Below are 13,280 nucleotides of genomic sequence, written 5' to 3'. Positions count from 1 at the left end.
GCCATTTTATATAAACCAATTTAAGATGCCGTTAGTGTGTATTAACTATACCTTTCAATGAATTAATAAATCATGAAGATAAAACAACTACATTATTGAATCAAGAAACATTTTTTTAAATACCAATGGTATTTTTAAATAAAGTGGTAGCAACATTAATATCGTAGACCAGAGACAAATTCATGTTTTTTTAGAGGTGTCCTGGTGTCCTTGACTGTCAATTTTATCGACTACTGCAGTTTATAGCAGCTGCAGATTCTTTGAGTCGACTAAAAACTTGACAGCACACACATTCAGTGACATTGTCAGTTTTCTACAACTGAGAAGTCTAGGCAGTCTGTGGTTACGTTGTTACTTAATTTTGTAAGGAAAGCAAAGCAAACTGTGCTGAATTTATTTTGTTATTGGCATTTCCTTCAATTGTAATTTCATAAATAGTCAACAAGTCAAAATTCCACGCAGATACACACCGGACTGATGTTTGTCAATCCTGTGTGAAAATAACAAACATGGGATTTGAAATCAAAAGATTTCAAGGTGACGTTGATGAAGAGCTCATCTGTCCTATTTGTTCAGGGGTTTTAGAGGATCCGCTTCAGGTTTGTGTTGATTTGATTGTTCTTTTTAAGTAGGGAGTGTTTATGTTGTTGTTATATGAGTATATTGTGTGCCTAGGCCCCTGCTTGCGAGCACGCGTTTTGTCGTGCTTGTATAACGGAGTGGATAAGTCGCCAGCCCACCTGCCCAGTGGACCGCCAGGCCGTCACCGCGAGCCAGCTGCGACCTGTGCCCCGAATACTGCGCAACTTGTTATCAAGGTGAATATTTCATAAGAATGTCATGGGCTCTTGTTGGTTTGTAGGTCACACATTGTGATTGTTTTGCAAGGGCTTATATAATAAATATCTCGTTGTTTGCATATAATTGTGTTGTAATTACCAGATTATGGATTCTGTGAAATTGATTGTATCACAGTTTCTGTAATGACTGCAAATGTTTGTGAATCAAAACATTATTGTTGAGTGTATCAATATAATGTAACTTTATGCTGTATGTACATGGTTGAGTCACAGAGAATGTTATTATATTGAGGGAAAGATGTTTCAATAAGAATGGTATGTTTACTTTTCAGGTTGTGCACAAGTTGTGACAACGCACCGCATGGGTGCAACGCTGTACTCAAACTGGACTCACTGGCATCCCATTTAGTTGAATGTATGTTAAAAATTCCTTAAATAATCATGTATTGTTGTTTAATGATGTTGATGCAGTAAATTTAAATTTATGAATTACCACTAAAAGTGGTAATGGTAAATTAAGATTTAAATGTTGCAATTCTTCTGGTTTTCCTGCCCATCCTACTAATATTATAAACGCGAAAGTTTGTATGTATGGATGTATGGATGTTTGTTACTCTTTCACGCAAAAACTACTGAATGGATTTTAATGAAACTTTACAATAATATAGCTTATACATCAGAATAACACATAGGCTACAATTTGTAAACATATTGTTCGAAATACTAAACCTGCGCAGACGAAGTCGTGGGCACCAGCTAGTACATATATAGTGTGAAAGACAGTTAAATTCACATCTTTAATATTAGTATGGACTTTAATTCCTAGAGAATACTCAATTACTTAATCACAGATCTAATCATTAACAAGATCCATTAGAGTGTTTTACTGATAACACAAAGTGTTGTTGGGTACGTAACAACAATACATTGCACACTACCTTCATCTTTTTCTAACATAAAGTGAAGCCACAATTAACTCTATTTTAACTTTTAGGTGAATATAATCCCAAAAGGCCAATGCCATGTGAAGCAGGCTGCGGACTTGTGATACCGAAAGATGAATTGGCCGAACACAATTGTGTCCGTGAACTGCGGGCGCTCATCGCTACACATCAGGGAAAGTTAAATGACTACGAGCAGGAATTGGCAGAACAAAGACTTGTTATAAACGAACATAAACGAGAATTGGCATTGTTGAAGGTATTTTGAAGTAATTTTTTATTCATTTTGTGAGATTCGTACAATATTAATTTCAATACATATTTTCACTGCAGGATCAATGGACTATTAGTTCTTGAGATTTGTATGTTCAATCAACAAACTGTTTATTAAATTACTATACACAACAACAAAGTTCATGTCACATAGAATAATAAGGCATTCTTATTAACCAGTATGTCATATTGTGATATATTATTCAAGCTATTTGATCATGTCACTCATGCATCTAACAATGCATATTAACTGTATTGTTATTTATATGTTTACATAGAAAATCTACTATTTGTTCATTGTATCATTTTATAAAAACAAAGAGAAAAATTCTGAAACTATTTTCAGAAAATGAAACATTAGTTTTTCAAGAAATGTTTGTTGCAGGAATTTATGCGGGCGATGCGCCTCTCGAACCCTTCGATGCGAGCGTTGGCAGATCAGATGGAGAGGGAGGAAGTGGTGCGCTGGGCTAACTCCCTCGCCCGCGCCCGGGTCACGCGCTGGGGCGGCATGATCTCCACTCCTGATGATGTACTACAGGTGGGAATTTGTGGCATACTTTTAACAATAATTACTGATGACTAGCTGCCGCTCGCGGTTTCGCCCGCGTGGTGTGTTGATAAAAAGTAGCCTATGTGTTAATTCAGGGTAGCACCTATCTACATACAAAATTTCAACCAAATTAGTCCAGCCTTTTTACATGAAAGAATAACAAACATACATCCATACATTCTCACAAACTTTCACATTTATAATATTAGTAAGATTATGATAATAGTAGGATTTAATGACTGATGAACTTTTCTGATAGTATTCTGATAAAAAAAAGGGTATACTCATAGTTGCTTTCTGCCCTACATACATTACATACATTATGAGGTGCATCCTCACAAGCCTCGCGAAACAGTTACCGATTTATGTACTTGGATAGTTTATACTCTCGTGTGAAAATCAAATTACAAAGGTTATGTTTTGTTTTCAGATGATGATCAAGCGAAGTTTATCAGAATCTGGCTGCCCACCTCATATAATAGACGACCTCATGGAGAACTGTCACGAACGGCGGTGGCCGCCCGGCCTGTCCTCACTCGAAACCAGACAAAATAATAGAAGGCAAGTATACATATATTATTTCAAGAAATTCTTTGTATGTAAATATAGTTGCAAATGAAATTCACGCACATCGTAAAGAAAGAGAATTTCACAAAAAGAAATCCTTTGTTGGTAATTTAGTCATGAACACTTGTATGAATCATATTCGTAAAAGGAGGCCAAAAGGCTACAACCTTTTGTAAGAACTTTAACATTAATGCGTATAAATAAGCATTCACCAGACCCTAAAAATATAGGTGACAAAAATGATTCGACAAAAATGTTTAAATAAAAAAAATATTTATTTTCTTCATTGCAGGTTATACGAAAAATACGTCTGCAAAAGGGTCCCAGGAAAACAAGCAGTTTTAGTACTGCATTGTGATAATACCCACGTGGACGAACACATGATGGTGGAGCCAGGCCTCGTCATGATCTTCGCGCACGGAATAGAGTAGCAGAGGACCCCAAGATTATGGTGTTCAAGTGACATATTATATGCTCTCAAATTAGACTGTGACTTGTATGCGGAGGTGCTGACTATAGAGCGTCTTATAGAATTTTCCAGAATGATGTGAATGAAAACTTCTTGATACTTTGGTTACTTCATTCACTCTGCAATGGATTAGAACAGGGTATATTGAGAATCTGTTGACAATAGCCTGATAAGGCTCTTATGAAGTTCATGTTTGTGCTATGAATTTGTCCGTCCACTTAGTGCCTCCGCAGACCAGTACACACATTGTCAGGGTCGCCGCACTCGAAGTAAAATACGCGCGGCGTTGAGGAGCCGCCCTGGATCTCTGAGCGACCCCACGACAAACTACTCTGCCAATATGAACCATAGTCTAACAATAATAACACCACATAGCCAAACTGTGTGGCCAGCCATAAATTATGTTGGCATTTTAAAAAAGTATTTTTCTGGCAACTATAAGACCAATGATTATTGTACAATAATATACAAATCATATTTGATAATAATGAGTGTTGAAATATTTTTAGGTGTGAAGTATGTGAGTTTCTAGTATGAGTAACATTGGATTGAAGACATTCCGAATAGAAATGAAATAGAAATGATATTTACTAAAAGTTTTTTAAGTTGATTCAATGTTATGGAATTCAAAATTTAAGTATTAATTAAATATTTTAGTTTTTATAAGTTTTTTTATATTGAATTAGTGATTGAATGCTGTGTTATGTTTACAAATAGTGTATCATTGTTTTTGTAAAATACCCTTGTCTAATGCTGTGTACACACTGCCATCAAAATAAGCTAGCGTATATTTATAAGGGCGAAAAATAATGTTTACTGACTTGGCTAATCCGGTGTGTGCTCAGAATGATTAATTGCAGTTTAATTTTATTATTCCTACCTACATTAATTTGATTATTCTTTGCCTTGTAATTGGTAATCTATGTTATGTATTTAGCTCAATCTTTAAATAAATATACCTACTGATCACTAATTGAAATACTCTGTTTTATTAATATTTTTTACAACAATGATTTTTTGTAGAATATAATCTAGTCCCGAAATTAATGCGGCTCGCTGTGATCTACACTGAGCTTAAATCAGAAAAGCTGATCCGAAACAGATTTAGTTATTACATTTGAATCAAATATGCGGAAAATATAATTTCGAATCAGTATTATCTATTATCAAAGCGTTTGTTTGAAATTAATACATAACTTACACGGAGGGTTTTTGAAATTTTTTCTGCCACCGGGTGGCGCCACGTATGCGTCTGGTCCAAACAGCTGTCAAATACACTCAGCGGCACGGAATTTGGCCCAAACAAACACAAGTAGATATCAGCCCAGATAGCCGTTGTAAATTCTAATTTCATATGACATATTGTCAGTAATTTCGTAGTTGTTAATTAAAATACAGAAAAATGTGTATCTGTTTAACTTTTATAACACTAGAAACAGATTCCGTTGTTGGAACACAAAGCAGAAAGTTAACTTTAAATTCAGATAGAAATTGCCGAAGTACTAAGCACGTTCCAAAAAAACTAATGATTATGATCGTTTTTTGTTTCTCTTTTATTCACAATTTGATCTGAAAATTACCCTTACTACAGCTCAAGTTGCTCAAGTAGTGTTGCTAAGACGTCAAGGGCGTACGCAGCGGAAGAGGGTTGAAACTTTAAGTGCACCACGTACATGTAAAAAATATGCATAGAAAATGTATGACCAGACTGGCCTTTACACAAAAAGACCAGAAAGTGGCAGTGTAAGGTGTTCGTCGGCGCACGACGACCGATTTATCGTACGTGCAATAATGAAAAATCGGTTTCTCACTGCGTTAGAGATACGCCAGCCTTTGCAAACAGCAAGAGAAGTCAACGTCCGTAAGCACACAATAAGAAGCAGGATGGAGGAACGGGATCTGCGTGCTCGAAGACCAACTCGAGGCTCGGAACTTCTCCCGCACCATCGCATAGCCAGACTTAGGTTTGTAAGAGAACATGCAAATTGGACGCATGACCAATGGAGTAAAATTTTATGGACTGATGAATGCAGAGTCGTCTTAAGAGCTCCATACGGCCGTAAATGTGAATGGAGAATGCGCGGAGCATGGTTTCTTCCCACCACTACCAAGCAAACAGTCGGTTTTCATGGTGGGTCCATCTTGGTTTGGCGAGGCATAAGTTCAGAAGCCCGTACTGATTTATTGGTTGTCGAAAGTCGTCTGACAACAGTGCGGTTTATTGAAGAGATCCTTCAAAATCATGTTTTACCCTGTGAGGGATTCATAGGAAGTGAAGAATTTCGTTTAATACAGGACAATGCTCGACCTCACACAGCTCTTTGCGTAATCGATTACTTGTTCGAGGTCGGTATTCAAAAATTGGACTGGCCTGCAAGAAACCCAGCCTTGAATCCTGTAGGACATGTCTGGAACATGCTTGAAAAACAGGTCCGAGCAAGTCGTAACCCACCACGAACTCTCAGTGAACTGAAAACGGCGCAGGTAGCTGCCTGTGAGGAGATCTCTCAGGTGGAGATAAAAAACATCATCCAGAGCATGCCAGATCGTATGCAGGCAGTCATCAGATTAAGAGGAAGAAACACCCATTATTAAAATTCGATAACTTTCTGTTTTGTTAAAAATGTTGAATTTAAAAGTTTATTGTGATTATCGCGGTAAAGGACTTTGTTTTGTAACTCAATGAAACTTAATGAAAATTCTCACAATTCTGTGGTTTGTTAGTCATTTTCTTTTGGAAAATCAGTAAATTAAACAATTTTAAAATAAAAATTCCGATTTTTCATTTAAATAATGGTTATAAGGCCCAAATGTGCTTGGGCCAGATTCCGTGCCGCTGAGTGTAGTAGGGAATTGTAGGTGCCGAACTTATTGTTTATTGAAATTCTGTTATATTGGAAGGGTTATTGATTTTATTATGGACTACGGTCAGAATAAGGTTTCCGAACTAAAAATTGAGCTAAGAGAGAGGGTGCAAAAGTCACTGGTACTAAGGAAAAGCTTGTTGAAAAATTTGTTAACACAATATGATTTAGTTTTTTTTATTTACTCAACCGCAATAGTAAAACAATAATGCAGTGCTTTAATTATAAAATAAAAAAAACACTAAAATCGTTCACTATTCATAGTAAAGATAAGCACTTTGACAGTTATTAGACCTGACGACTCGGTGCTGATACCTCGTGGATTGCCATTTTAGAAAACCCTCATTGATTTACTTTCGAATATATATTTTTGGAAAGTAAAGAGCAAGTAGTCTTCAGTATCAGGCTGTTGCCCTACGAGTATTTCGCCTAAGGCCGCTATCTCCCTGAACTTTTATGTTGCGTTCAGCGAACGTTCATGGTTGTACGCAACGCAGTGCCGGATTTACAAATTTGCCGCTAGTAGGCCATTACATTTTTGCCGCCCCTAATGATTGTGAACTTAATGATATTTCTGTCAGTTACTAGATCATTTTTGCAACCCGCTATGTAACGAAGAGTTTAATGTTGACCTAACAAGTTTATCTGACAGCGACTTTAAAGCGTAAAACCTCTGCAACTTTTAAACGGCTCAATTGATTTTCATGAAACTCGCCCGTAAAAGCCCGTAAAACACCTGTAATACAAAAAAAAAAAAACTAAATTGAAATTGGTTCATTCGTTCGGGTACTATGATCAGAGGCGTACGCCGCATCGGGTGGTACCCGGGGAGGACTACCTATTGAGCACCCCCCAAAAAAAACGACACAATATAATCACGGACTAAAATTGTAATTGAAGTACTTAAAAATCGTGTAGAAATCATTCATGGTGCTTTTTGCTAGGTTTAACATAAAGAAACCGGATTCATACCACTGCAAAGTTATAAACCGCTAATTAGTTTTATAAAAACCAGTGTCAAGTAAAAAAGCCGCGAGCGCAGCGAGCGCAAAATGTTTAAGTTTTAGAACAGTAAAGTACCAAAACGAGTTTAAACAAGTATGAAAAAAAACCACTGCAAAGAGAAGACGCCGCGAGCGTAGCGAGCGCGAAATTTGTGATTTTTGGGACGCAATGATATCTAAAGAAATTAGAAAAAAGTAACTGTCAAGTGAAAGGCGAAATTTTTGAGTCTTGGAACACAAAAATACTCAAACAAGTTTGAAAAAACCAATGTAAAGTGAAAAAGTTGCGAGCACAGCGAGCGCGAAATTTTTTGAGTTTTGGGACACAAAAGTGAAATTATTTGGGACACAAAAGTCCTCCACCTCCTGAACAGCTTAGAAATCATCAGCGTAGAGGGTCAGTTGTTTTTGCTACTTCGGTGCTTTAACTTTTTGTTAGATTGGACTCAAAGAGCGCAGAATAAACCAGAAATGATGAAGAAACCGCGAGCGAAGCGAGCGCATTTTTCAATTTATTTTTATTGAAACGCTATTGGAGTATTTTAAAATTCATGATCACATAAACCTATTATTACAGTGCGTCTATTAAACGTTTATTTTATATGGACTGTGTACTCGTATAAATATAAAAAAAAACTAAAAAAATTCGCAAAATTTGCCGCCCCTCTAAATCTGCCGCTCTAGGCACTGGCCTACTTGGCCTATTGGTAAATCCGCCACTGACGCAACGTTAGGCGCTGCGCGGAGACGCCGGTGCTCATAAAACACGTCATTGAATGGGATAGGGTCGTAAAGCCTTTCAATGTTCTAAGCTGCGCCCGGGCTTTGATGGTCCTTTTTTATAAACCTATCTATTTAGGAATATCAACCGTTTTCTTAGAAAACCTAGCGATATTGATCGAACGGCTGCTAGCTTTCATGAATTCGCTTGCAAGGCGTAATCGAATAAAGCATGAAACGAAACGCGTTCGGAGATGAAACGTCAAACAGCAAGCAGCTGTCAAATATTTTTGTTTGTCATCTTCAACACAAACTTTGCGGAGTTATTGTGAATTAAAACATCGAAAATGTCTGAAATGGAAGTAACAGAGAGTGGGAACGATTGTTCCAATGATTTGTGTAAGTAGTTATATATCAATTACTCCAGTAAAAGTGCTCAAATGTGCGATAACCTACACCATGTCGACCGGCTGTTCTTTAGCGCATATCTTAGGCTCGTTTGTTTGTTTCCAGTGCTTCTGGATCGCGTGTTTCTGCGTCTAGGCAACGCGGACAGTGATGATCAGCTCGAGAGTTGCTTGAACAGGTTCCTTCCTCCTGTCATACTGAAGCTTTCGTCACCATATGAACAGGTCAGGGTTGCATTTATTTACATACACCTGTGAAGCTTGCGTCGTTAATTTATCCAAAATATCTCATAAACAGACGTGTTCGACATATTCCTTACTTTTTATTATCAACACACTTGTCAGCTTTCTTTGTGTTACTATGCCAACCATTATTTTACATAAACTATTTGTTTATATGTCTGTATGTATGTAGGTGCGTACCAAAGTGATGGAGCTGCTAGTGCATGTGAACAAGAGAGTGAAGTGCCGGGCTGATGTCCAGCTGCCGGTGCAGACACTCTTACAGTTGTACATGGAGCCCACTTCTAATAGCTTCATTGTTGTAAGTATTTCAATAGCATTATAATCATAATAAGGATCTTTAAAGTATATTGGCTTTAAAAGGTGTTTTGATTCATGAAATTAGAATGTATGTATTTTTGCTATGTCATCATGATTATAAACAAATCTGGTACAAAATATTTTTGATCCTGGCATTAAGCTTTAAATAGAAGTTGTATAACGATTATAATGTTTAACTATATTAGTTTAATTTAATGATTTTTCAACTATCATTTGTAATTATAAAATGTATTGTTTCAGAACTTCACAATCATCTACATAACTATGGGATTCCCAAGGCTGCCTCATGACCAGCAGCTCAGCTTGGCCCCGTCTCTGTTGCAAGCCATTGAGAACAAACCACAGGGACATCAAGATGGGTGAGACTATTTTCAATAATAAAGACATTAGTTTACCAGCATATTCTGGGATAAACCAAGCATGTTTGGTGACTAAGTTCTATCTTATTCTCCAGTTACATCTAAACTGGAGGTGAAAAGAAAAAAAAACTGATTGAGATAAAATTAGAAATGTGGTTCCTATATGCCAAATTTTATCTTATTCATTTAAGAAGTTTTTGTGTGAAAGCATAACAATAAAGAAACACACACTTGAATTTACAAAAAAAGGCTGGAAATAATTTCACATAGACGAAGTTGGAAGACCTTTAATTTTTTCACTATGTGGTAGAAAAAGGGTTAGCACAAGTATTATTTATCAGCTTCCTGTGCCATTGCCTTATTTTGTCTATGTTCTTTGTTACAGTATTCTAATGCTAGTCATGCCATTGCTGGGCAACATCAAGGAAAATGATCTGAACTTGAAAGAGAAGCCTAAAGTTGCCAACTTGATACTCAAGTTTGCCACTGATGTGCTACTTCTACCATACAGGTAATTTTCAGACTATTGGTGTAGGTTTTGAAACATATTTTTAATATGTTGGATAGATTAGTCTTAAGTATTTGAATGACACTAAAAAACTATTGCTGTAGTACACTTGGCATTCAAAGCTACTGGTGGCTTCTACATACTGCTAATTTGTCCACTTATTTATTACAGCATTATTTATTTACAATAATTGATTTCTCCATCAAAAATTTTATTGACAAAATAGAAACTTCTACCTTATAATGAAACATGGTCTTAAAAATATATCAGGTTTAGTACTAGGTTTAAACCATCATCCCAAACAAAGTAAGTGGTCTTAATCTAAAGCCAGTATTTTCTAGAACCATGGTTTTTAGTATGGTTTAACAATATTTAAGGTTGTATTGTAAGGATGTAGTTTTGGTAATTTAATTTTTTATAAATTTTAGGGCACTACCAAATCCTGGAGAGAGTGAGTTCCAAATCCCGCCCGGAATGAGTATGAAGACATACAAACGCATCGTCGACAAGAATCAGTTAAATCCTAACCAGTTGGAAGAGGTAAATTAAACAAAGAAATACTTAAGCTATAGCTTGTTCGAACTGAAATGATGCGCCCATTAACGCACACATACAAACAGTACAAAGCACAATACACATACATAGAAATGCCGTTGGTACGTTAGTCAAACCTACAAGAATGACCAATAAGGGCATTATTATTTGTAATGAAGTCAATGTTTATTTGTGTGAGTAATAAATTTAGTAGTTTGTAGTAAATGTATTTTTTTTAATAGTGTTGATTTTCTAATTACAGATGAAGTTGTCCATAGTGAATTTTATAGCCAAGGATATATTCAACATGAATGATACACTGTTAACGTTGATCGTAGCTGCGGCGGACTCGCGTTTCAGTGTTGCCAATTGCGCGAATAGCCCGCTTATTAGGGTTAACAGGTAAAAAAACTGTTTAATTTCGCATTTTAACTGTTTTATTAATGAATTCACTTAATGGAATGATCTTTTTGAATTGGTGTTCCGCGAGGTTGCATTTTGAGTCCAACCTTAATTTTTCTTAAGAATTATCACCTAATTCTGTTTTACAAATCTCTTAAAAATTTGTTAGGATTTTTTGCTTTCTAGCCTATACACTGTAATGGTATTTTTTACTATATTACAGTTCTGTAGACTGGTCTCTGCCGTCAGTGGTAGCTCCATTATACTCCTTATATTTGGGCACTTGGGGAGGCATGAAGGTTCCTCCAGATGACCGCAAGGTAAGCTCAATCTCCTTAATCGTCGTATTTGTTGTTCTTTATTATTATAAACTTTATTCTATGTACACTTGAGTTCAATTTTCTTTGGCAAGTTTGAACTTAGCTGTTTGTCTATACTTACAGTATTAAAGGCAGTATAGTTTCTAATAAATTGACTGCACAGCCTCAATGTGTAGTTTAAATAAATTAAACCTTGTCTGATTAAAACTGCCTGTTTTCCAGTCTTCTGACAACATAACGACTTTCATAGTTTACCAAGTAAATAATAACTCTATTGAATGGCATTATATTTATTTTCGTAGGTACCAGCGTGCACAAGACTGCGTTTGAAACTGATTCAGTATTTGAACAAAGCCACCGGCCCGGCGATTATGTTCCCTCACTGTGTACAGGTAAACATAGCATTTTCGATACATAAATTCACTAATTATGTAGCAATTAATATAATATTTGTACCAATAATAGACTGTTCATACATAACTAAATAAGTAATGGTTGTTTGTTTACAGGTTGTATTTTCATCCCTGTTTGATCCGAACACAAATTCAAGGTTAAGGAACCAAGCTTTAGTGTTTCTTCTAAACGTCATTAATGGGTGAGTCACTATAACTCATATAGTTATAGCAAAATATATTAGCATCCCTTTTCAACATTTAGTGATGTTAATAAAAAAATAAAAAAGCATGTTAAATTCGTCCCTGGTTGTCTGGCTATCATTTGAATTTTGAATATCAGGCAGTCGTTACGGGTTTAGAAGCCAGAAAGTCTGACAACCAGACTTGGTTGTCAACAAACAGACTGGGTTGTCTGGGTAACTGGGTTGAGGATGTAGAATAGATACGACAAAAAACTCTGGTACACAGTTGCATCCGGTTAGACTGGAAGCTGACTCCAACATAAGTTGGGGAAAAGACTAGGCAGATGATGATGATGAATTTTATTAGTACCCTAGTGCCGATATTTATTTTACTTTGACATTTTTATTTCAGTGGCGACGAAACTCAGCTGAAGAAGGTAGCGACAGTATTCTTGCAAGGACTGCTGAAGCTCATCCGATCAGATGAACACGCTGAACAACATCCTAAGGCCTACATGTGTTTAGGTTTGTACTGCTGAGCAATAATGAATCTTAAGTCTTTCACTTAGAGTTGAAAATTGTATAATTTTTTTACCTGAGGTGAATTAGGTTCAGTAGACACCTTTAACTTTATGGAAGTTACATTAAAGATATAATTGTAGCCTTCAGGTAAAATTAATAACTGATAACCTAAAATATAGCCATAAAATATTCTTGATTCCCTAAATCAATAGCGCTTATAATTGCATACCTATGTATTCGTATTCTAACTTAAGAAAATGAAAGTATTTTCATCACAAGTTAGATATTAGCCGAATTATTTCTATGGCTGTCTGGAAGAAATTGCTTTTTAGCGATAAGACCGAATAATATAATCATCCATATTTGTTTGTATTTTCCTATATAGTTCTGTACTAACAGTGTATAATAAATAATTTTTTTTTTCTACTTTTCTTTTCATAAAGGTCGTCTAGCAATGAAGTGTCCCGACACTATAAACAATCAGTTCGCGCTACTAGAAGAGTTGGTGAAGAAGATTCCAGAAGCCGTGCCCGAGATGAAGACTGCGCTCAGAGACGCACTGCTCGAGATGTCGGCTGGCTTCAAGATTAATGCTGAAGGTAGGAAAAACGAATGAAATCTTCTATACTAAAAAGGCGAAAGTTCCTCTATAAAAGTTCGTATTCGTATATAAAATTTTGAACATAGGGCAGTTTGATAGCATATGACGCAAGTACTACTTCATGGATTTTCATGAAACTTGACAGTAATATGGCTTATACATCAGAATAACATATACACTACTATTTAGCTACATGCAGAAAGTAGTTCTCAACCCAGATAAAAAGTAGCTTATAGCTTAAGCGTCGACACCTAAAGTTATCTAACACTGAAATATTCATTCGAATCGGACCAGT

General features: G+C 36.1%; 2 protein-coding genes across 2 annotated transcripts in view; both read left to right on the top strand.

Moving 5' to 3' along the window:
• The first annotated feature begins 320 nt into the window (after window positions 1-320).
• On the top strand, window positions 321-4,582 carry Elgi (early girl). Its single transcript, XM_021340580.3, has 7 exons — window positions 321-599; window positions 676-818; window positions 1,133-1,215; window positions 1,795-2,000; window positions 2,400-2,555; window positions 2,998-3,128; window positions 3,427-4,582. The coding sequence occupies exons 1-7, from the start codon at window positions 510-512 to the stop codon at window positions 3,563-3,565; spliced, it is 948 nt and encodes a 315-aa protein (XP_021196255.1). The 5' UTR covers window positions 321-509; the 3' UTR covers window positions 3,566-4,582.
• A 3,847-nt stretch (window positions 4,583-8,429) lies between these two features.
• Window positions 8,430-13,280, top strand: part of LOC110380570 (proteasome adapter and scaffold protein ECM29) — a 31,811-nt gene continuing 26,960 nt past the window's right edge. Inside the window, exons 1-12 of the mRNA XM_064034094.1 lie at window positions 8,430-8,590; window positions 8,705-8,823; window positions 9,014-9,142; window positions 9,403-9,521; window positions 9,907-10,032; window positions 10,458-10,569; window positions 10,826-10,965; window positions 11,189-11,285; window positions 11,588-11,677; window positions 11,795-11,880; window positions 12,275-12,387; window positions 12,828-12,983. Of these exons, the coding sequence (XP_063890164.1) occupies window positions 8,539-8,590; window positions 8,705-8,823; window positions 9,014-9,142; window positions 9,403-9,521; window positions 9,907-10,032; window positions 10,458-10,569; window positions 10,826-10,965; window positions 11,189-11,285; window positions 11,588-11,677; window positions 11,795-11,880; window positions 12,275-12,387; window positions 12,828-12,983 (1,339 nt within the window). The 5' untranslated portion in view covers window positions 8,430-8,538. The remainder of the gene's footprint in view (window positions 8,591-8,704; window positions 8,824-9,013; window positions 9,143-9,402; window positions 9,522-9,906; window positions 10,033-10,457; window positions 10,570-10,825; window positions 10,966-11,188; window positions 11,286-11,587; window positions 11,678-11,794; window positions 11,881-12,274; window positions 12,388-12,827; window positions 12,984-13,280) is intronic.

Source organism: Helicoverpa armigera, chromosome 4 (assembly GCF_030705265.1).
Source record: "Helicoverpa armigera isolate CAAS_96S chromosome 4, ASM3070526v1, whole genome shotgun sequence".
In the NCBI taxonomy this organism is placed as follows: Eukaryota; Metazoa; Arthropoda; class Insecta; order Lepidoptera; family Noctuidae; genus Helicoverpa; species Helicoverpa armigera.
Note: the sequence above shows the minus strand (reverse complement) of the source record. Positions and strands in the feature narration are given on the sequence as shown.